At 46.9% G+C, this 23,654-nt stretch overlaps 1 protein-coding gene across 6 annotated transcripts in view; it reads right to left on the bottom strand.

Annotated features, from left to right (window-relative positions):
* Nucleotides 1–23,312, bottom strand: part of AHI1 (Abelson helper integration site 1) — a 248,316-nt gene extending 225,004 nt beyond the window's left edge. For 3 of the 6 annotated variants that reach the window (XM_029052155.2, XM_029052164.2, XM_029052174.2), the window contains exons 1-3: nucleotides 23,267–23,311; nucleotides 15,153–15,225; nucleotides 13,004–13,125 (exon numbers count right to left, since the gene is read on the bottom strand). In XM_029052155.2, the coding sequence (XP_028907988.1) occupies nucleotides 13,004–13,125; nucleotides 15,153–15,162 (132 nt within the window). In that variant the 5' untranslated portion in view covers nucleotides 15,163–15,225; nucleotides 23,267–23,311. Of the gene's footprint in view, nucleotides 1–13,003; nucleotides 13,126–15,152; nucleotides 15,226–21,403; nucleotides 21,486–23,266 lie in introns of those variants that run through there. The other 3 variants (XR_003754689.2, XM_039911176.1, XM_039911175.1) reach the window with 3 other exon arrangements.
* Nucleotides 23,313–23,654: the final 342 nt, after the last annotated feature.

Genomic DNA, 23,654 nt, shown 5'->3' with positions numbered 1-23,654 from the left:
TACAGATGAGGTAACGGAGGCACAGAGAAGTTGTTACTTGCCCACAGTCACACAGCTGCCAAGTGGCAGACCCGGGATTCAAACCCATGACCTCTGACTCCCAAGCCCGTGCTCTTTCCACGGAGCCACGCTGCTTCTCTGAAAGCACTCGATCACCTTACCGCATCCTACCTTACCTCTTTAACCTCCCACTACAATCTAGCCCACACACTTCGCTCCTCCACTGCCGACCTGCTCACTATATATTGATCTCGTCTATCTCGCTGCTGAGCTCTGGTCTGGAACACTCTCCCCACCTTCAAAACCTTATTGAAAGCACATCTCCAAGAGGCCTTCCCTGCCTAGGCCCTCATTTCCTCTTCTTCCACTCCCTTCTCTATCACCCTTGAACTTGGATCTTCTCCCTTTATTCACCCTTCCCTCAGTCCCACAGATTGTGTACATATCTATAATTTATTCATTTATACTAATGTCTGTCTCCCCCTCTAGAATGTAAGCTCGCAGTGGGCAGGGAACATGACTACCAACTCTTTATACTGTACTCTCTCAAGCACTTGTTATGGTGCTCTGCACGCAGTAAGCGCTCAACGAACGTGACTGATTGATTGGTACGTCCGAGCTCCACTGTCAATCTGCCACGTGACCGTGGGCAGATCACGTGACTTCTCTTTACCTCGGTTTCCTCATCTGCAAAATGGGGAAGAGAATATTGCCCTTTCTATCCCACCTTGCAGGACAGTTGTGAGAGAAAAAAGGAGTTAATGTGATAACACTGGGAGAATAAAAGTGCTGTTCCAGTGGCCAGAACAGTGCCTGACACATAGGAAGCATTCACAAATACCACAATTATAGAACATTATAGTATTATTATTACTGCTGCTATTACTTCCCTTCCAATCAGATCATACCTAAGGAAAGCAATCAGAAAAGGGGTTGGGAAGAGGAATTAGAGGGTCTAAGATTGGAAGAAAATTCCCCCCCCACCCACCTCCAGGAGCCCAGCACCCTGAACTGCCATATGAGGGGTGCCCACTTTTCATTTAAAGGGGTGAGCTCTGTTGGAGGGGATTCAAGAGTGTTACACATTGAGGAGATAAGGGAGGAAAACAGGGGGGAGAAAGTCAAGGGAAGAGGGAAACTAAGGAGAAGAGAGAAGGGGAAATCTTTGCTGCTTTTGGATCTTTGCTGGGTGTGGGAGAGAAGGGGAGGACAGGGCGGGGAGCTGCCACACTGCTGGAAAACCTGGATAAAAAGCAGCCTGTTCTCTCAGTTCTATTCCACATTCCTGCAGGGAGGGGCCTCCTGGCTTCTGATCCGCCGCGAGAGCCGCCGCAATACACATGCCCAACGGGGCAGAAGAGCGTCGCTTGACTGGACAGCTTCTGGCTGCAGCTAATAATAATAATAATGATGACTATATTTGCCAAGCACTTATGTGTCAGGCACTGTTCTAAGTGCTGGGGTAGATACAGGTTAATCAAGTTGGACACAGTCCCCATTCCACACGAGGCTCACTGTCTTAATCCCCATTTTACACTTGGGGAACTGAGGCCCAGAGAAGTGAAGCGACTCGCCCAAGGTCACACAGCAGACAGGTGGTGGAGGTAGGATTAGAACGCAGGTCCTTCTGACTCCCAGACCCATGCTCTATCGACTAGGCCGGGCTGCGTACTAAGCGCTCGGGAGATTACAATATCATGGAGTTAGCAGACACTTGCCCGTAAACAAGAAGCTTCAGCCTATAGGATCTGGTCAAATTCCCGGCAGACAGACCACCGTCTCCACGAGAAGCTAGAGGAGCAAGATCCACGGCTGCCTATTGGCCACAACACTACGGACCTGGAGCGCTAGACCCCACTGGACCTGCGAGCCACTCAGGCGGGGGGGGGGGTGAGGCAGAGTAGTACAGGGCTTTGCACACAGTAAGCGCCCGGTAAATACGACTGAATGAATGAAGGGGACGGGAGAAACAGCACGGCCCGAGCTGAAGGAAAAAGGCCATCGTCTTTCTCCTCCACGTCCTCCACCTCCACCACCGCTTAGTTCGTTTCTAGGCCAAGCTGGAGACCGCTCTTGTGGCTATAACCCCTTTGGCAGCTCCGGCTTGGTGGGCCCGCTTCCAACGCTCCAGCTGCTCATCCTCACGGGCACCAGGGTGGGCAACGGCCTGTTGTCCCCGGGGCAGGAAGCAGGCTTCATGAGGACACTGGGAACTCCACAGGTCTCTGGGCCAGCCTGGGGCCGCGTTCTTCCAACGGGGCGCAAGGAGTGACCTCTACCTTCAGTCCTTTTCCCATTCCAAGAGGCGAGCTGGGCTAGAACCACCCTTCCTGATCAAATGTTCTGGAGGTGCCAGAGTCCCCATCACCCCCATTGTTCTCATGATCAGTAGGTTCCTTGCAGCACCGCTGCTGAGATCTCTCTCTCTTTCCCCAGACCTCCCCATTTCCCCTGCCCCTCCAGAGCTGTTCCTATTGGTTTAGCTTCTGAGATGGGAGAGGAAGTAGGGAAAAAAAGAAAGGAAAAGACAAAAGGGTGAGTCTGACTACGAGCCTAATCTCCCCCGATTAGACCGTAAACCCGTCAAACGGCAGGGACCGTCTCTATCTGTTGCCGACTTGTTCATTCCAAGCGTTTAGTCCAGTGCTCTGCACATAGTAAGCGCTCAATAAATACTACCGAATGAATGAATGAGCGAGGAAGGAAAAGGGGTAGAGGCATCTTGCAACAACTCGCAGAATGAAAGGCAGCTTTGCAGGCAGAAGAACAACCCAGGTTGTTCAGGGGAGAAGACCCCGAATTCAGGGTAAATTTAGGTAAAACCTCCCAAATCTGTTCCCTAACTATGATTTTTGATCACGGCAACGAAAGGAAAAAGATCCTCGGCACTTGGGAAACACTTCAGCTGGGGGTTGGTAGGGAAAACGGAGGGTAGGAGAGAAAGGAAGACTCTCCGGCACATCGTGCCCGACTGGTGACGCACGACAGCAGGAGAATTCACCTCGGCTACTGGCTTAAACCCCTGTGACAATCCCAAGGTTTGCTTGTGTCAGTCACGAGGAAACCCGAAAAACTGCTAAAAGCATCTGGAGGAACGTTCTGCAAAGAGTAGGCACTCCATAAATGCTTCTGTTATTGCTGACGCTGAAAGGCACTAAATCAATGCCAAAGTAAAATCACCATTACTGATAACTGCAACAAAAACAGTCACTTAGAGAGGCTCGGTGAGCTGGTTGAAAGTGCAGAGACAGGAATGCACAAATAATACACTGAACAAAATTCAAGCGCTGAGTTTTGTCAGACTTCTAATACTTCAACTTCCTCTGGGAATTTATTACGAAACTAGAATAAGGTAGAGTGCCTTGGACACAACTTTAAATTTCCTATTTTGCAGGTGATCTGGTGAGCAGCAAAACATTCTCTGGAGGGAATGGACTGTTTTTTCTCTGTTCCACACTGGGAAGAAACATGACTTAGAGGAAAGAGCATGGGCCTGGGAGGAGGAGAAGTGGGTTCTAATTCCTGATCTGCCAGATTGTTATATTGTACCCTCCCAAGCACTTAGTACAGTGCTCTGCATACAGTTAAGTGCTCAATAAATACGACTGACAGATGATGTGCTTTGTAACTTTAAACAAGCCATTTAACTGCTCTGGGCTTCAGTTTCCTCATCTGAAAAATAGGGATTAAACATCTGTTCTCCTTTCCTCTTAAACTGTGAACCCATGAGGGCCAGGGACTGTTGGCTGGCCTGATTATCATGTATCTACCCTAGCACTTTGTACAGTGCTTGGCACTAGTAAGCGCTTAAAATATAACACAATTATTACTTTAATATTAGAAGCCCCACCAATCTTGACTTCTAACCCATAGAAAATAGCTCTTTCACCAAGATCTCTACGCTAAAAATGTTTCCATTCAGAGATAAAAGTAACAAAACAATAACACTCAGTATTTTAGCTTCTCTGGGAGCCCTACTGAAAGACAACCTGAGAAGCATTGTAGCCTAATGGATACAGCAAGGGCCTGGGAGTCAATGGGATCTGGGTTCTAATCCCGACTCTGCCAATTGTCTGCTGTGTGACCTTGGCCACTTCCTCTGGTCCTCATTTACCTCATATGTAAAATGGGGTTTAAGACTGTGAACCCCATGTGGGACATGGACTGTGTCCAACCTGATTAGCTGTTATTTACCCCAGCAATTAATACGGTGCCTGGCACATAACAGGTGCTTAACAAATACCATAAATAAAAATAATAAGAAAAAAACAGCCTAAAGTGAAGTTCATTGTTTACTTAAAACCAGCTTTAAAGAAAGAAACCTACACTGAACTATTTCAGTAACTTCATCTATTTTGGGGTATTCAAAGACTGTTCATCAATATGCCTTTGATATGTGTTTAACCTTTTCCTGCTTGGGTAAACCAATAACATCCTTTTCATGACAAACCCAATAACCTAAAAGGATGTGGACAGATTCTCTATAGATAACTTCTAAGCAACAGAAAAAAAAAAAAAAAGAAAAAAAAATGATCCTGTCTTACAGTGGCTACAGAAAGCTTCAGATTCCAGAGACAAATTCTCAGCACTGAAACACAGTTCTTTTAAAGGGCCATTTTCCATTTAGCTAATTACCCTACTTTCCCATTCACATATTTTTCTTGCGAGAACAGGTCAGAAAGTGGCTAAAATTTGGGAACAGGAGGGAAGGAGACCACTAAGGTTCACGGCACAGTGCATAGAGCACGGGCTTGGGAGTCAGATGTCGTAGGTTCGGATCCCAGCTCCGCCACTTGTCAGCTGTGTGACTTCGGGCAAGTCACTGAACTTCTCTGTGCCTCCATTACCTCATCTCTAAAATGGGGATTAAGACTGAGAGCCACTCATGGGACAACCTGATAACCTTGTATCTACCCCGGCACATAGAACAATGCTTGGCACATAATAAGCGCTTAACAAATACCATCATCATTATTATTATTATTATTTTAAATGTGCACTGACCAGAGTGAGCACCATCCTAAGTTATTTGTTAAGAAGGAACATGAACATGACACTGTGCTCAAGATGTTCAAAGAGAATATTCCATCTCGCAAGAGTTTAGATGGTCAAAACACTTACTAGTGTTCAAAAGGTCAAAGGTCTGTGCTTCTTTCCAAAACTAGTGGAATGAGTGAAAAGGTTAGGTGGTTAAGGGAAGCAGTGTGGTCTAGTGGAAAGGGCATGGTCCTGGGAGTCTGAGGACCTGGGTCCTAATCCTGGCTCCGTCATCTGTCTGCTGTGTGGCCTTGGACGAGTCACTTCACTTCTCTGTACTTCAGTTACCTCATCTGTGAAATGGGGATTAAGACCACGGACCCCATGTGGAACACGGACTGTTTTCAATCTGATTAGCATGTATCGACCCCAGCACTTAGGGAATAAGTGCTTAACAAATACAGACTTTGAATTTCCAGGCAGAGGGTGTAGGTGAAGGTGCAGAGTCAAGAATGAAAAACAAAGAAAAGGGTAATAAGCAGAGTCACTTAGTGGAAGGACAGGAAGCAGGAGTAAAACAGATGTCTAAGAAGAGGTTGAGAAATTCAAAGCGCAGCATTAATCAAGGTCTTGAAAAATACAGAGAAGGAGCGTGGCTCAGTGGAAAGAGCACGGGCTTGGGAGTCCGGGGTCATGGGTTCGAATCCCGGCTCTGCCACTTGTCGGCTGTGTGACTGTGGGCAAGCCACTTAACTTCTCTGTGCCTCGGTCACCTCATGTGTAAAATGGGGATGAAGACTGTGAGCCTCTCGTGGGACAACCTGACTACCCTGTATCTACCCCAGCGCTTAGAACAGTGCTCGGCACATAGTAAGCACTTAACAAATCCCAACATCGTCGTTATTATTATTATTGCAAATGAGGAGGAATTTTATTTGCTGTATAAATGCTGTAGCATGACTAAGGTCCAAAGGAGGTTCCAGAACTCTCGAAGTAGCTTCACCAGGAAGCTGAGTAGATTTGGAACAGAATGGTACAAGGTAGTCCAAGACAGAAATCTAGTTCATTTGTCTGGTTATTTTTAGAAGTGCAGTTCATAACCACCCTGAAGCTGTGAACATAAGTTTAAACCAACATCAACCAGTTCAAACAAGCCCAGATGATTTGGTTATCTTGTTCCTAGCAATTGTTTGCTTGGCAAAGGTGATGTAGCTCCATTATGCGGCTGAAAATTGAGCAATGAAAGACCAAGTGAGGCATGTTTTCTTGAACCAACTTGTATAATAGATGCCTGATTTTACTCAGTGAAAGGAACCCTTCTGTAATAGTGGAAGGCCCGCACTTCCAGCACTTCCTTTGACTGGACACATTTTCAAAGTCAAAGATCATTGGATGTTTTATCCCTCTGCTTACTCTGCTCCTCTACCTGCAGCGGCTCTGGACTGTTTTGTCCAGGTTTTATTAATTGGTTCAGAAAAGTACTTCTGGGTCTAAGAGGGAGAAGAGAAAATCACCTCGGCAATAAAAAACAGTTTCAAGTGAATCCAAAAATGTAGAAAATTCAAACTTCCAGAAGTGGTTGCTTTGTAAAGACAGTTGATATAATTTTATCCTCCTATGCCTAGAAATGTGGCAAAGCATAAAATGGATGTCCCAAGACATAAAATGTAATGTCCATCATTAAAACTACAGTATTTGCCAGAATATACAGCCAACATATTAAATTTATCAAAGAGGCCTAATTATGGCAAAGCAACACAGCCTATTGGAAAGAGCATGGGCCTAGCTAGGAGTTGGGAAGACCTGCGTTCAATCCCAGCTCCGCCACTTTCATTCATTCATTCATTCAATCGTATTTATTGAGCACTTACTGTGTGCAGAGCACTGTACCAAATGCTCGGAAAGTACAATTCAGCAATAGAGACAATCCCTGCCCAACAACGGGCTCACAGTCTAGAAGGGAGGGACTGACATGAAAAAAAGTAATAATAATAATAATGACGGCATTTGTTAAGCGCTTATTAAGTGCCGAGCACCGTTCTCAGCACTGGGGCAGATACAAGGGAATGAGGTTGTCCCACGCAGGGCTCCCGGTCTTAATCCCCATTTTACAGATAAGGGAACTGAGGCACAGAGAAGTGAAGTGACTTGCCCACAGTCATAAGGCTGACAGATGGAGGAGCTGGAATTAGAACCCACGACCTCTGACTCTCAGGTCCGGGATCTTTCCGCTAAGCCACGCTGCAGGCATCAATGGCATCAGTAAAAATAAACAGAATTATAGATCTATACACATCATTAATAAAATTAATAGAATAATGAATATGTACCTATATGCGCAAGTGCTGTGGGGTGGGGAGGAGGGTAGAGCAGAGGGAGGGAGCAGGAGCAATGGGGAGGGGAGGAAGAGCAGAGGAAAACATGGGCTCGGCCTGGGAAGGCCTCTGGAGGAGGTGAGCTCTCAGTAGGACTTTGGAGGGGGGAAGAGAGCTAGTTTGGCGGATGTGAAGAGGGAGGACATTCCAGCTCAGTGGTAGGACGTGGGCAAGGAGTCGACGGCGAGACAGGCGAGAACGAGGCACGGTGAGGACGTTGGCAGAGAAGCGGAGTGTGCGGGGTGGTCTGTAGAAGGAGAGAAGGGAAGCGAGATAGGAGGGGGCCGGGTGATGAAAAGCTTTGAAGCCAAGAGTGAGGAGTTTTTGCTTGATAGTGAGCTTTTGCGCTTGCTTGCCATGTGACTTTGGGCAAGTCACGTATCCACCCCAGCGCTTAGTATATAGTGCCTGGCACATAGTAAGTACTTACCAAAATTTTTATTATTAATCTGGGCTTCAATCACCTTATCTGTTAAATGGGAATTTGATCCCTAGACCCCTAGACTGTAAGCTCCTTCTGGACAAGGAAATTGTCTACCAACTCTGCTATATTAGTACTCTATCGGGTGTTCAGTGCTGTGCACGCAGTAAGCGCTCAATACATACTATTGATTGACTGATTTAGTAGCATATCCATTCATTCAATAGTATTTATGGAGCACTTACTATGTGCAGAGCACTGTACTAAGCGCTTGGAATGTATAAATGGGTAACAGATAGAGACAGTCGGGCTTCCAGTCTAATGTATCCAAAGCCTATCCACACTCATTTACTTCTTTAAAACCACTCTTCTTCCTCTGCTCCATCTCAAAAGATGAAACGGTTCTCTGTATCGTATTCATGGGGCACCTACTGAATGTACTAAGCTAAGGACCCAAGAAAGTGTAACAGAAGCACGAGACACGTTCCCCGCCTACAAGGAGTTTAGACTTTTACAGGTGTGACAGTTACTGCTGCTACGGAAAAGTCGTCCTTTGTTTTAACAGGGAAAGGGACACGGGACTTAGATCCCAAGCCACAGCCCATCCCGGCCTCCCTGCGCACTGGCCTGCACAATGTGGCCTGAATAATAATGACAGCTGTGGCATTTGTCAAGCTTTTACTACGTGCCGGCACGGCAATAAGCACCGAGGTGAACACAGCAAATTGAGTCGGACACAGTCCCTCTCCCCCGTGGGGTTAACCCACGTGAACCCCATTTTATAAATGACAGAATTGAGACCCAGAGAAGTCAAGTGACTGGCTCAAGGACACACAGCAGACACGTGGAATTAGGACCCTGGTCCTTCGACTCCCAGGCCCGGGTTCCATCCACTAGACCACTCTATTGCCCTGAATCTGGCTGGGATGGGAGGGAGCCAAGGCTGTCCTTCAGCCCAATTATGGCGGAGGTTGGCCCTAAGCGCTGATCCACCTCAACTGCTGCCCCTCGGAATCCTAAAAGTCAAAATGGGGGACAACTGGGAGAGTCTGTGCTTGACCCCAACCTAGCAAACTTTACTTTGGGCTCCATAAAATTCAGTTACGTGCTTGAGACCCAAAGAGCCAGAGGTGCCCGAGGATTTGGGCAGTGACCTGGTGGGATGATTTAAAACCGTTTGACGGGAATATCTGACCGGTCATGAATCTGAGTGATTGAAAAGCTTTTTGAAATCATTAAATGGTTAACATTAGCATTTAGCATTTTCCCTCTTGCATTCTAGGAGGGCAAAGAGAGATTTATCAACCAATCAATGAAACTACCCATTAATCAACCAAGCAAGTAATTCTATTTACTTAGGGATTATTAATAATAAAATAATTATTATTATAGTATTTAAGCACTTACTACGTGCCAAGCACCGTCCTAAGCACTGGGGTAGATACTAGCTAAATAGTTGGTCCCACGTGGGGCTCACATTCTTAAACCTCATTTAACAGATGAGGGAACTGAGGCCCAGAGAGGTGAAGTGACTTGCCCAAGGTCACACAGCAGACGAGTGGCGGGCCGGGATCAGACCCATGACCTCTCACTCCCAAGCCCGTGTTCTTGCCACTAGGCCACGCTGCCGCTCACGCTTAATGTATGGAGCACTGCACTGAATGCTTGGGAGAGTACCGGAGAGTTAGGAGACATGACCTCAAGGAGCTTAAAATCTAATGGGGGAGACAGACTCTAAAATAAAGTACAGACAGAAAGAAGTAATAAAATATAAGATGTATAAATAAGTACTACAGGCAGGGGAGCGAGAAGAGGGGTACAGGAGAGTTTATGTTTATGAGAAGCAGCGTGGCTCAGTGGAAAGAGCACGGGCTTTGGAGTCGGAGGTCATGGGTTCGAATCCCGGCTCTGCCGTTTGTCAGCTGGGTGACTGTGGGCAAGTCACTTCGCGTCTCTGGGCCTCAGTCACCTCATCTGTAAAATGGGGATCAACCGTGAGCCTCACGCGGGACAACCCGCTTCCCCTGGATCTCCCCCAGCGCTCAGAACAGTGCTCGGCACATAGTAAGCGCTTAACAAATACCAACATTATTATTTATGGGAGAGTGAAGTGCTGAAGTGGCAGTAGGGTGGAAAGTGGTATGGAGAAATGAGAGATCAGTCAGGGAAGGATTCCTGGAGGAGACGTTACTCTAGAAGGACTTTGAAAATAAGGAGAGCAGTGGTCTGCCAAGGTGATGAGAGGAGTGATGGGGATATTTAGATATCCAGACATTATTTATTTATATTGATTTCTGCCTTCCCCCTCTAAACTGTAAGCTCTTAGGGGCAGGGAACAGATCTACCAACTCTGTTGTTCTGCAATCTCCCAAATACTTAGTACAGAGGTCTGCACAGAGCAAGTGCTCAATAAATACCATCGATTGAAGGAGCTCCAGGCAGAAGGGAGGGCATGAGCGAAAGACCAACAGCAAGAGAGAAAAGGACGAAGCCAAAATGGTTCCTAGAAGAGTTTAGAGAAGCAGCGTGGCTCAGTGGAAAGAGCACGGACTTGGGAGTCAGAGGTCACGGGTTCTAATCCCGGCTACACCACTGGTCAGCTGGGTGACTTTGGGCAAGTCGCTGAACTTCTCTGGGTCTCAGTTACCTCATCTGTAAAATGGGGATGAAGACTGTGAGCCCCACGAGGGACAACCTGTTCACCTTGTATCCCCTCAGCGCTTAAAATAGTGCTTTGCACATAGTAAGCGCTTAACAAATACCGACATTATCCTTATTATTATTAACAACATTCATTTATATGTAGAGGTATGTCATCAGCTTCTGTGATCGCCTATCTTGGCCTATACTATCAATCATGTTTACTGAGCGCTTACTCTGTGCAGAACCCTAGGCTAAGAGCTTGGAAGTGGATAACAGAACAGAGTTGGTAGACACGTTCCCTGCCCACAATGGGCTTACAATCTAGAGGAAAGCATTTTCTCATCCAGACCACCGAAGATCGTTCATTCCACGCGCTGCGGACGGGCCCAACTCTAGAGATTCAACCTACTGGATGAGTCTGGCAGTGAACTTGAGGGGATTATGTTCCAGTGGACTAACAAACTATCCCATCATCTACTGCTTTCTACCACTGACGCCGGAACCCGCGGATATCTCTTCCCACCTCTCCAATCATTCCTTCTCTGACGAGTCTCCCTATGGGTATTCCACACCCTCCTTAGAAAATGGATCCGCTCTGGTAGGTTTTTCCCATCAAGCCATTTTTTCCTATCGCGAAACAGACACCACCCCGACACGTCTTCCAGCTTGGGATGGCTTCTCTTCTCTCGAGTTCCTGATGAACGAATAACCATCAGTCGTCCTGCCGTCCCCCAAACATCAGTTGTCCTGCCGTCCTCACTCCTTCCATACAGTCCCACGGTATAAGAGTCTAGAAGCAGCATGCTGTAGTGGATAGGGCACAGGCCTGGGAGTCAGAGGCCCTGGGGTCTAATCCCAGAACCGCCACTGGTAGCCTGTGTGACCGCGGGCAAGTCACTTGACATCTCTGTGCCACAGTTCCCTCACCTGTAAAATGGGGATTAAGACTGTGAGCTCCAGGTAGGACCCGGAATGTGTCCAAACTGATTAACTGTATCTACTTCAGCGCTTAATACAGTGCATAGTAAGCATTTAACAAATATCATGGGGGGGAAAAAAAAGGTTTTTACACTGACCAGCTTCCCCTTCGCTGTGGGGAGTACCAGTAGCTCTACCGCTGGTGATATTGATGACGCTTAACTCATATTTGGATTATCATAACCTTCTTCCCGCTGATCCCCCAGCCTCAAATCGTCTTGCCTACTGAAAACATTTCCATCCCCGGGTGGATATCTTAGTTCACTGTACAACCCACACCCTTAGCCCAGTCTCTCATTGCTTTGGCCCACATTCCCTTCAAAGCCATTCTGAGGTGAGCTCCGACCTATCCACGCGCTCCCACCATTTCGGTGGCCTCGCTTGGATTCAGGCAGACGTTCCTCCGTGCCACCCTCGACACTGAAACCTCTTCTATCTGCCTCAGGACCGTTGCTCACCCAGGCATGGCCTAACTGTGCAAAGCAGCATGATCGAGGCAAGAGAGCACGGGCCTGGAAATCAGAAGGACCCGGGTTTTAATCCCGGCTCCGCCACTTGTTTGCTGTGTCACCTCGGTTAAGTCACTTAACTTCTCTGGACCCCGGTTAACTCAACTGTAAAACGGGAATTAAGGCCGGGAGCCCATTTGGGACACGGACCTGATTAATTGGTATCTTCCCCAGTGCTTAGTACAGTGCTTGACATATAGTTATTATAATAACAACAACAACAAATGCCAGTTTCTAAAAAACCAAAAACCTGTGATTTCTGAATCACAAACATCTCCCGGGCTGCTCTGTTTCCTCTGGGTAGCCGTGCTGGTCTCTCTAAGAATGCAATTTTTTATTATTCTTTTGTGGGGGGGGCGTGGGGTAACCAAAGAGCTTTTGAGACCAGGGGGGCTAGCCCCCAGGGCCACTGTCCCATGAGCAGTGGCCATCCTATTCCAAATTGCCAGGCTGAGTCTTTGGTACCACCAAGTCACCCAGGTCATGGACTAAAACAGAAAGAGCTCTGATCTGCGGGAAACTGTCTGGGCCACCGAGCGGCTTCGGGGCTGGTTGCCTGGGCTTCCTTAAAGGCCCGGGGCTTGAATCGTCTCTCTTCTTGGAGACTCAACTGAGGACAAGCAGAGCCTTTGGTGACAGGTTATAGTTCACATGGAGCAGTGAGCCAGGGGTAGATGGAAGGCCTGTTGCTGGAGAAGTAATCAACCAATCATTTGTATTTATTAAGCGCTTACTGGGTGCAGAGCACTCTACTGAGCTCTTGGGAGAGTACAATATAACAGACTTGGTAGACACATTTCCCGCACCCTTAGCCCTGGAAATGTGTTCCCAGGTCCAGATGAAAACAATCGGACCTCAGCATCGGCTCTGACCCAGTGTTCTCATATTTTATCTGTATATAGGTGGAGGTAACTTCGTTATAAAAACTCTGTTACAATGTTTTTGGGAACATGTCTACCATCTCTGTTCAACTGTACTCCTCCAAGCACTTAGGAGTGTTCAACACATACCGAGCTCTCAATAAATACTGATTCCCGCTTAAAGGCTCCCCCTCCCCAACAAACACGTAATCCACATCATCAGGTTCTTCATAAACTAACCGCAATGTCTTCTTGAGAATTTGCCTTCTTCTTCGGTTTCTTCTTGTCAGTTGTTAACCCAGCATGGCTCCTGAAGAGTTCTTCGAAACGAACCTTGGTTTTCGCCTTTGCTTCACTTTCCACTACGAAAGATCGGGGGAATTTCTGTCACTTCCTCCAACAGTTATAACAGAGCTGGACGTGACTCTATTGTTCTGCAAGTTAACTGTCCTATTATGAAAGTCAGAATATTTTTCTTAGCGATGCGTACTATCAATATATTTTAAGGCACAAAGTCTAGTTAATCCTGCAGCCTTTCAAACAGTCACATAGGTAATTGCTCCCAAACAGCCAACATAAGGTTACGTATTCGTTAAAATGTCAGAAAGAGTTGAGGCACTAAAGACGTGCAATGGATTTAAAAACACCCTTTCAAAGAGTAGTCCTTTAAAGGAAACATTTAAATTCTGAAACATTTTCATAAAAGCAATTTTAAAAAGACTTTGGGATGATTGTTTTGTAGAGGCTATTCAAAGGGGACAGCTGATGAGGGCTCCTAGTTTTGTCTGAGCCTTTGGGATGCTCCGGTGCCACTGGATGTCTCAAATTAAGGGGAGCGATCCCCCCATCTCCTACTACAGCCCAGCCCACACACTCCTTCGTCAGCTTACCCGCTGTGCCCCAATCTCGTCTATCTCACCACCGACCCCTTTCCCACACCTTCCCCCAGCCTGAAACTCCTTCTCACTCCATAATGTGCTCGACCCACCCTCTCCATCTTCAGAGTTTTAGTAAGGTCACATCTCCTCCAAGAGGCTTTGCCCGATTAAGCCCTCTTTTCCCCATCCTGCTCTCCCTTCTGCGTCATCTATGCGCTTGGATCTGTGACTTTGGACGTTTGATATCTGCCCTACCCCAACTCCGTAGCAATTATATACAGATGCTTAAATTATATATTATAAATTGCTTATTTATATTAATGCCCGTCTCCCCCTTTGGGCTGTGAGCTTGTTATGGGCAGGGAACGTGACCACTAATTCTGTTGCACTATACCCTCTCAACAGCTCACTGCATAAAGTAAGCGCACAATAAATACTAACGATTGACGGACTGGCTCATTTAATGAAACGTTCATCCCCTTGATTCTTTTTATTGCTATTGTTTTTGTCTGTCCGTCTCCCCCGATTAGACCGTAAGCCCGTCAGTGGGCAGGGACTGTCTCTATCTGTTGCCGATTTGTACATTCCAAGCGCTTAGTACAGTGCCTCTGCACACAGTAAGCGCTCAATAAATACTATTGAATGAATGAATGAATGAAAACTAAACTGTACTCATCTTGTGGGCAAGGATCATGTCTACTAACTCTATTATGCTCTCCCAAGTGCTTAGTACAGTGCTCGGCACACAGTAAACTTTCAATAAATGCCACTAATTGACTGACAGGGCGGCGCGGGGGGGGAAGAGCACAGAACGTGGTGCGTACAAGACTCTGTGTGTTAAGATGGGTTCTAATCCCAGCTCTGCCACCTGTCTGCTGTGTGACTTTGGCCATGTCACTTCACTTCTCTGTGCCTCAATTACCTCATCTGTGAAATGGGGACTGTGAATCCCACGTGGGACATGGACTGTGTCCACCCTAATTAGCTTGTACCTACCCCAGTGTTTAGTACAGTGCCTGGCAACTGAGTAAGTGCTTAAGAAATACACTAAAAAAAAATAAATAACGACATTTGCTCTGCCTCCTCATTTCCCACTCATCATGGTCATGTCTCCCTTGGAAGCTGAGGCAGGGGCTGAACGAGATGAGCACACTTAATAATTGGCAGGGAATGTGTCTCCTAATTTGTCTTGTATTCTCTCAAGTGCTCAGAAGAGTGCTCTGCACACAGTAAGCGCTCAGTAAACGGCACCGATTGATTTATGATGAAGAAATTCATCACAGCACCAATTCCTCAACGACATTTTCGTCTCTTCCTGTCCAGTTGAGCTCGTGTAACTCCAGGAATCATGTGTAGGACTGCATGGATTACATGTAAGCATGCATTATAAAGATATACATATGTCTCTGATATTCATTCTACCCTTACTAATACTTACTGAAGGAATTAAAGTTTAAAAAGGAATGAGCAGTTAACTGATATGATACATCTTTGTTTTGTAAAATGCTTACCCGTTGGCATTTTAAATATTTATAATGTTGACAATCAATGTGAAGTGTTGAAGCAATCAGCACACTCAGCAGCCTGCAAGAACAGTAAATAAAAACATCTGTGTGAAATGAAGACAGATGCAGACAAGTGAACAAAACTCTAGGTGGCAATTAAGCATTTTCAACTACTCTCTCGGGCCTCCCTTGAGGTCACATAATAAGTCTCTACTTTAAGGTATTAAATGATTAAATTGAAATGGAAGAATCACCTCGAAGGGGCTATTTCAGCAATCTCTCTAATAATAATCGTAATAATTATGGTATTTGTTGAGCGCTATGTGCCAAGCACTGTTCTAAGCACTGGGGTAGATGCAAGATAATCAGGTTGTCCTATGTGAGGCTTACAGTCTTAATCCCCATTTTACAGATGAGGTGACTGAGGCCCAAAGAAGCGAAGTGACTTGCCCAAGGTCACACAGCAGACAACTGGCAGAGCCGGGATTAGAACCCACATCCTCTGACTCCCGGTCCCACGCTCTTTCTATTAAGCCACACTGCAATCTCTCTGCGACTCATTCAAAAGTAAGAATCTCTTCCTCCTGCCTTCAGGACGTCTCCACCCGGATGTCGGCCCGCCACCTAAAACTCAACATGTCCAAGATTGAGCTCCTTATCTTCCCTCCCAGACCCTGTCCTCTCCCTGACTTTCCCGTCACTGTGGACGGCACGGCCATCCTCCCCGTCTCACAGGCCCGCAACCTTGGTGTCATCCTTCACTCGGCTCTCTCATTCACCCCACACATCTAATCCGTGGCCAAAACCTGCCGGTCTCACCTTCACCATATCGCCAAGATCCGCCCTCTCCTCTCCATCCAAACGGCTGTCGTACTGGTACAAGCTCTCAAGATATCCCGACCGGATTATCGCGCCAGCCTCCTCTCGGATCTCCCGTCCTCCTGTCTCTCCCCGCTCCAGTCTATTCTTCGTTCCGCTGCCCGGGTCGCCTTTCTACAGAAACGCTCTGGGCATGTCACTCCCCTCCTCAATAGCCTCCAGTGGTTACATATCAACCGAAACAAAAACTCCTCACTCTTGCCTTCAAAGCTCAATCACCTTGCCCCCTCCTACCTCACCTCCGTTCTCTCTTTCCACAGCCCACCCTGTACACTCCGTTCATCTGCCGCCCACCTCCTCACGGTCCCTCGTTCGCACCTGTCCCGCCGTCGACCCCTGGCCCCCGTCCTACCACTGACCTGGAACGTTCTCCCTCCTCATCTCCGCCAAACTAACTCTCTTCCCCTCTTCAGAGCCCTACTGAGAGCTCACCTCTTCCAGGAGGTTTTCCCAGACTGAGCCCTCCTTTTCCCTCTGCTCCCCCTCTCCTCCCCATTCCCCCCGTCCCTGTTCTCTGCTCTTCCCCCTCCCCCTCCCCACAGCGCTTGTGCATATTTGTATACATTATTTATTACTCTATTTATTTTGTTAATGATGTGTATACATCTATGATTCTATTTATCTTGATGATATCGACACCAGACTACTTATTTTGTTTTGTTGTCTGACTCCCCTGACTAGACTGTGAGCCCGCTGTTGGGCAGGGATTTTCTCTATCTGTGGCCGAACTGTCCGTTCCAAGCACTTAGTACAGTGCTCTGCACATAATGAGCGCGCAATAGATATGACTGAATTAATGAATGAATGAGTCTTGTTAATGATGTGTATAGATCAAAGATTCTATTTCTCTTGATCATACTGACTCCTGACTACTTGTTTTGTTTTGCTGTCTGTCTCCCCAGTTTAGACTGTGAGCCCATTGTTGGGCAGGGATCGTCCCTATCTGTTGCCGAATTGTACGTTCTAAGCGCTTAGTACAGTGCTCTGCACATAGTAAGTGCTCAATAAATAGAATTGAATGAATGAATGAATGAAGAAAAGCATATAGAACCGTAGTCAGCATCTGGGAGTCCCAGGAGACACGACATGGGGAAATCAGGTTACCAAAAGAATGGAGCTGGCTGTCTTAATCCCCATTTTACAGATGAGGTAACTGAGGCCCAGAGAAATCAGGTGACTTACCCAAGGTCACACAGCAGACAAGTGTTGGAGTCGGAAGTGGAACCCAGGTCCTTCCGATTACCAGGCCCCTGCTCTATCCACTAAGCCATGCTACTTAATAACGTTGGTATCTGTTAAGCGCTTACTATGTGTAGAGCACCGTTCTAAGCGCTGGGCTAGATACAGGGTCATCGGGTTGTCCCACGTGAGGCTCACAGTCTTAATCCCCATTTTACAGAGGAGGGAACTGAGGCACAGAGAAGTGAAGTGACTTGCCCACAGTCACACAGCTGCCAGGAGGTGGATCTGGGATTCGAACCCATGATCTCTGACTCCCAAGCCCGTGCTCTTTCCACTGAGCCACGCTGCTTCTCTAGGTACGGCGTGTACAGGGTAGGCTGTAGAAGGCGAGAACGGAGGTTCTCCACTTCCCAGGTTGGGAGAGATCTTTCACATATGCCATGGTATATTTTTCTCAAATACAAATGCTTATTCATTGTTACAACCAGCATGAGCAAAATACTGTGCCTCTTTGCCACTCATTGATCTTTTACTGAATTAAATGCCGGTACAGAAAGAAACCTAAAGCACTATCAATTAGGGCTGAGGCAGTGACAGGGGAGCAGAACAGCATCCTGCCTTGATCCACTGATGCCACATGCAATGCATCCAACCATTTTTTTCTTCACCCCCTCTAATTGGGAGAATTTATGAATCCTGGGACCAAAATGGGACACCTAAGTGAGCAAATACTCTTATTACACAGCAGGGGAGAAGAGGACCAGGTGGAAGAAGGGGAAGAAAGGGGGAGAGAAGTGCGTAGCCTTCCTTTCCTCTTCTCCCACAACCTTTTGCGCCATCTTGACTTGCTCCCTTTATTCACCCCCTCTCCCAGCCCCACAGCACTTATGTACATATCTGCAATTTTATTTATTTACATTAATGCCTGTCTCCCCTTCTAGACCCTAGGCTCACTGCGGGCAGGGAATGCGTCTGTTATATTGTGTTCTCCCAAGCAGTTAGTACAGTGCTCTGCACATGCTAAGTGCTCAAAAGATACAACTGACAGATCTGTAAGAAAGAGATAGGATTTGGTGGCAAAGTAGAAGCTAAAACTCTCAAGTCCTGAGGTCCCAACTTGCAGACATCCAAACGCAGCCTAAAATAGAAAAAGCTCTTTAGGGATCACTACTTTTTCTACTGATGTGTCTCTGCAGGTAATTTAGAATAACAATACCCTGAAATGAAAATGAATACCGAAATTTGTGAGTTTGCTATGGGCGGGGAATGTGTCTACCAATTTTGTTGTACTTTACTCTCCCAAGCGCTTACATCAGTGCTCTGCGCACAGCAAGAACTCAATAATAATAATAATAATAATGTTGGTATTTGTTAAGCGCTTACTATGTGCCGAGCACTGTTCTAAGCGCTGGGGTAGTCACAGGGGAATCAGGTTGTCCCACGTGGGGCTCACAGTCTTAATCCCCTTTTTACAGATGAGGTAACTGAGGCACAGAGAAGTTAAGTGACTTGCCCAAAGTCACACAGCTGACAAGTGGCCGAGCCGGGATTCGAATAAGTATCGTTGTCTGGTTGATTAGGAACATATACATATCACAGAGTGTATGCCCCATGTGGGGCAAGGACTGTGTCTGATCTGATAACTTTCATTCTTTCCAGCACTTAGACCAGCGCTCCACACATAGTAAGTGCTTAAAAAATGTTATTATTGTAATTATAAATACTAGGCGATTAGAATTACAATGGACCATATACCATATGCTATCTAAAATGATTCTCCATGTTATGTCAGCATATATTCTTATGGACTGTAAATTAAAATAATTTATACATAAAATATATTTTCTAACAATTGCCACCAAAATACAAACTGTCGAGTCTAAGGCGTTTCCAGTGACAGTGTACGGATCCAGAAGCTGGAGAGTGAAAAAACAGAATAGAAAGAGCATCGATTCTTTTGAAATGTGGTGTTAGAGAATGCTTTTCCTAATATCAGGACTGCCCAAAAAACAAAACCAATGGATTTTGGAGCAAATTAACCAAAGTGGTCTTTGGAAGGCCAAATGACTCGAACAAGTTTAGCGTATTTGGAACACACAATCAGGAGGATTAACTCTCTGGAGAAGACACTAATGCTAGGAAAAGCCCAGGAAAAACATGAAAGAGGCAGACCAGCAACTAGATGGATAGAGACCATAACAACGATAAAGGAAGAACCTTTAGAGAGGTTATGGATCACGGCAGAAGACAGGACGTTCCGGAGAAAATATATCCATAGAGTCGCTACGAATCGGAAACGACTCTAACAGCACTTGATAATAATAAATTTCTATTTTTATAATTTGGCAAAGTCCTACGGTCCTTTAACTACTGTTAGACTTAAATGATAGTACTTTTCCATAAAATAGCAAATATAGCCAACTCTCAATTGAATGGGACTACATCATGAAAATTAGAATTTTTGGATAAACCACAAACCTCATTTGAGTCATTTATTTCAAACTCCTCCAAGCAAAAAAACTTGTTGGCTTTCATTTCATATCCTTTTATTTTCCCTTGCTAATCCCCAGATTCAACAACAACAACAAAGAAGATACAAACTTATCTTTAAAGAGTCATGACATACCATAAAAACAATCTACGTCTCTGAGGAACTGCACTACTTTCCATTCAACGTTCTGTTTAAAAATCACTATTCCATTACTCATCTTAAAAGGTTTTCCTGAAAACTGGCAACTAAAATAGTTCTGACAGCTGAGTGGATTACACAGAAAACAGTCCCCAAACTCACTAAATCATACCGAGACCTCACAGGAACAATGTCACCACAGAATAGCAAGGAAAAACCAGAAGTCACAAAGTTGCCTCTGCGCAAGATTCCCTTCCTCATGAGAAGCAGCTTCTGCTCGAAAATATTGCTTAGATTAACTGTGAACTTCCTGCGGAAAATATCGAAGACCCCATTATGAGGAGTGGAGTTCTTGCAAAACCCGACATCAATCAATCAATGGTATTTATTGAGTGTTTACTATATGTTGAGCACTGTACTAAGTGCTCGAGAAAGTACACTACAATAGAGTTGGTAGAAACATTCTCTGCCCACAAGGAGCTCAAAGCGTAGAGGAGGAGACAGACATTAAAATAAATTATGGATTTACTATTACTATTATTGATGATAATAATAATAATAGTATACTTTAAGCACATTTTATGTGCCAAGTATTGTAGTAAGCAATGGCGTGGATACAAGACCATCAGATCCCACATGGGGTTCACAGTTTAAGTAGGAGAGAGGACAGGTATCGAATCCCCATTTTGCAGATGAGGGAATTCAGGCACAGAGAAGGTAAGTGACTTCATTCATTCCTTCATTCAATAGTATTTATTGAGCGCTTACTATGGGCAGAGCCCTGTACTAAACGCTTGGAACGTACAAGGCGGTAACAGAGACAGTCCCTGCCCTCTGACGGGCTCACGGTCTAATCGGGGGAGACAAGACGGACAAAAACAGTAGCGATAAATAGAATCAAGGGGATGAACATCTCATTAGGATTAGAACCCAGATCTTCTGACTCCCAGGCCCCTGCCCCGTCCACTAGGCCACACTGCTTCTCTATCAGCGCTGTGGAGCTGAGGGTAGGGTGAATATCGAGTGCTTAATGGACACAGATCCAAGCGCGTAGGTGACACTACGAGGGGAAGACAGGAGGAACAGAGGGCTAAGTCTGGGAAGGCCTCTGGGAGGAGATGAGAGTTTAGAAGGGTTTTAAAAATGGACAGAATAGAGGATATGAAGTGGGAGTTGTTGGCCTGAAGGAGAATATGAACACTAAGACACGGGGCGGGAGGTGCAGCTGGAGGGGGTTGATTTTGAGAGACGGCGAGAGAGTTGAGGACGGGGCCGAAGGAGGGAGAGACCGGAGTTCCATAATTACTCTATTATTCTATTTGAATCCAAGGAATCAGCTCTTTATGAACGGAGATCATATCTAGCATCTCGGTTACACCGTCTCCCTCCCAGAGCACAGGGCTTAGTAAATACGATCGCTTGACTAATCATCACACGACCACCACTTATTGGACACCGACTACGGGCAGAGCACGGGGACTATATTGCACTGCACTACGGGATCAAAAAAAGAGAAGAAAGTAATCCGCCCCCTAGCATTTTCATTTCCTTCTGACCAATGTCCTACCGCCAGGTTCCCCAGGGATCCTCCCGACCCTTGGGAAGCAGCGTGGCTCAGCGGAAAGAGGCCGGGCTTGGGAGTCAGAGGTCTTGGGTTCTAATCCCGGCTCCGCCACCCGTCAGCTGTGTGACTTCGGGCAAGTCACTTCGCTTCTCGGTGCCTCGGTCACCACACCTGTAAAATCGGGATGAAGACTGTGAGCCCCAGGTGGGACGACCGGATCACCTCATATCCCCCTCGGCGTTTAGAACGGCGCTTTGCACATAGTAAGCGCTTAACGAATACCACCATTATTATTATTATCTCTGTATTGACTTCTGAAGCGTTTTCAATTTAGCACTGTGGGGGATAGGGACTAGTTTCCAGAGACCTGCTTTGAGGAGGGGATCTCCCAGCTCTAGATGTGCCCATTCCCAGAGTTCTCCTGTCAACACACAATTAAACCTATTTATATGTACGATAGAGTCCAGCATGTTTCCATTAAAACTGGTTCTGGAGAAGAAAAATAGTACCTAAGCCCTCCTGGTGGCTCAGGAGTGTGGGAAAATCCAAAAAGAGGACACCGGGGCATGGAACTCCCACGCTCCCTCACCCTCCTTTCAATCCCGTGAGCAAGGCCCAGTGGAAAGTGCAGAGGATTGAGAAGAGAATAAGATTCTAGTTCCAGCTCTTACTTAGTAAAGCAGCTTGGTGTAGTGGATAGAGCAGGGGCCTGGGAGTCAGAAGGTCATGGATTCTAATTCTGCCTCCGCCACTTGTCGGCTGTGTGGCCTCGGGCAAATCACTTCACTTCTCTGGGCCTCAGTTACTTCATCTGTAAAACGGGGATTGACACTGTGAGCCCCACATGGGTCAGGGACAGTGCCCAACCTGAGTTGCTTGTATCCACTTAAAACAGTGCTGGTCACATAGTAAGCTCTTAACAAACACAGAATTATTATTATCAAAAGATTAAGAAATACCACCTCAACTATTGATTTCATTATAAAGTAAGACAACTTGAACGGGTCTCGTCTTAGGCTGATTTTTTTTTTTTTTTTTTGCATTTCATTCATTCATGCAATAGTATTTGGCTGAATTATTATTATTTTTTTTGTATTTGTTAAGTGCTTATTCTGTTCCAAGCACCGGGGTAGATACAAGATGATCAGATTGGGGTCGGACACGGTTCCTGTCCTATATAGAGCTCACCGTCTCGATCCCCATTTTACAGATGGGCAACTGAGGTAGAGAGAGGTTGAGTGACTTGTCCAAGGTCACAGAGCAGACAAGAAGCCGGACTGGGATGAGCACCCAGGCCCTCTGACTCCCAGACCTGTGTTCTCTCCACTAGGTAATAATGTAATAATGTTGATATTTGTTAAGCGCTTACTCTGTGCGGAGCACTGTTCTAAGCGCTGGGGTGGTGGGTACAGGGGAATCAGGCTGTCCCCGGTGAGGTTTACAGTTAATCCCCATTTTCCAGATGAGGTCACCGAGGCCCAGAGAAGTGAAGTGACTCGCCCACAGTCACGCAGCTGACAAGTGGCCGAGGCTTCACTGGGCCTCAGCGACCTCATCTGTCCAACGGGGATGAAGCCTGTGAGCCCCACGTGGGACAACCTGATGAGCCCGTATCCCCCCAGCGCTTAGAACAGTGCTCTGCACAGAGTAAGAGCTTAACGAGTACCACCGTTATCACTCTCATCTGTAACTACGATCGATTGATGGAGCCGAGCGCTCTAGGGGACGGGGAGGGGAATGGCCGGGGAGGGGGCGGAGACGATCATCGCTTGCCTGGCCGGGGGGTGGTCCCGGGGTGGCCCGCACCGCCCGACCGCGATGCCCGAGGCTCGCGGGGCTCGGACGGACGCTTTCCGCCATACTCACGCGGGAAGGGCGGGGAGGGACCAGGGAGGCGCCGGTGCTGGAGGATGGAGGAGGATGGAGGAGGATGGAGGAGGATGGAGGAGGATGGAGGAGGCTGGAGGAGGATGGAGAAAGAGGCCGCGGAGGCCGCGGGAGGGAGGGATGGAGGGAGGAGAGCGGTGCCGTCCCCCGCGGATGACGCTTCCGTTGCCCCTAGCAACCCGGGAGGAGGGACCACGGCGCCCTCGCTTAGCGCTGCCGAGGAGGCGGGACAGAAGAGGGAGGGAAGGAGGGAATGCGACACCGCCTCCCCCGTTACATCACCCGCGGAGGAAGCTTCCGTTGCCCCTAGAAACCCGGGAGGCGGGACCAGGGCGCCTTCGCTTAGCGCTGCCGAGGAGGCGGGACA

The sequence above is a fragment of the Ornithorhynchus anatinus genome, chromosome 2 (genome assembly GCF_004115215.2).
Source record: "Ornithorhynchus anatinus isolate Pmale09 chromosome 2, mOrnAna1.pri.v4, whole genome shotgun sequence".
Taxonomy (NCBI): Eukaryota; Metazoa; Chordata; class Mammalia; order Monotremata; family Ornithorhynchidae; genus Ornithorhynchus; species Ornithorhynchus anatinus.
This window is presented reverse-complemented; position numbering and strand designations above follow the sequence as displayed.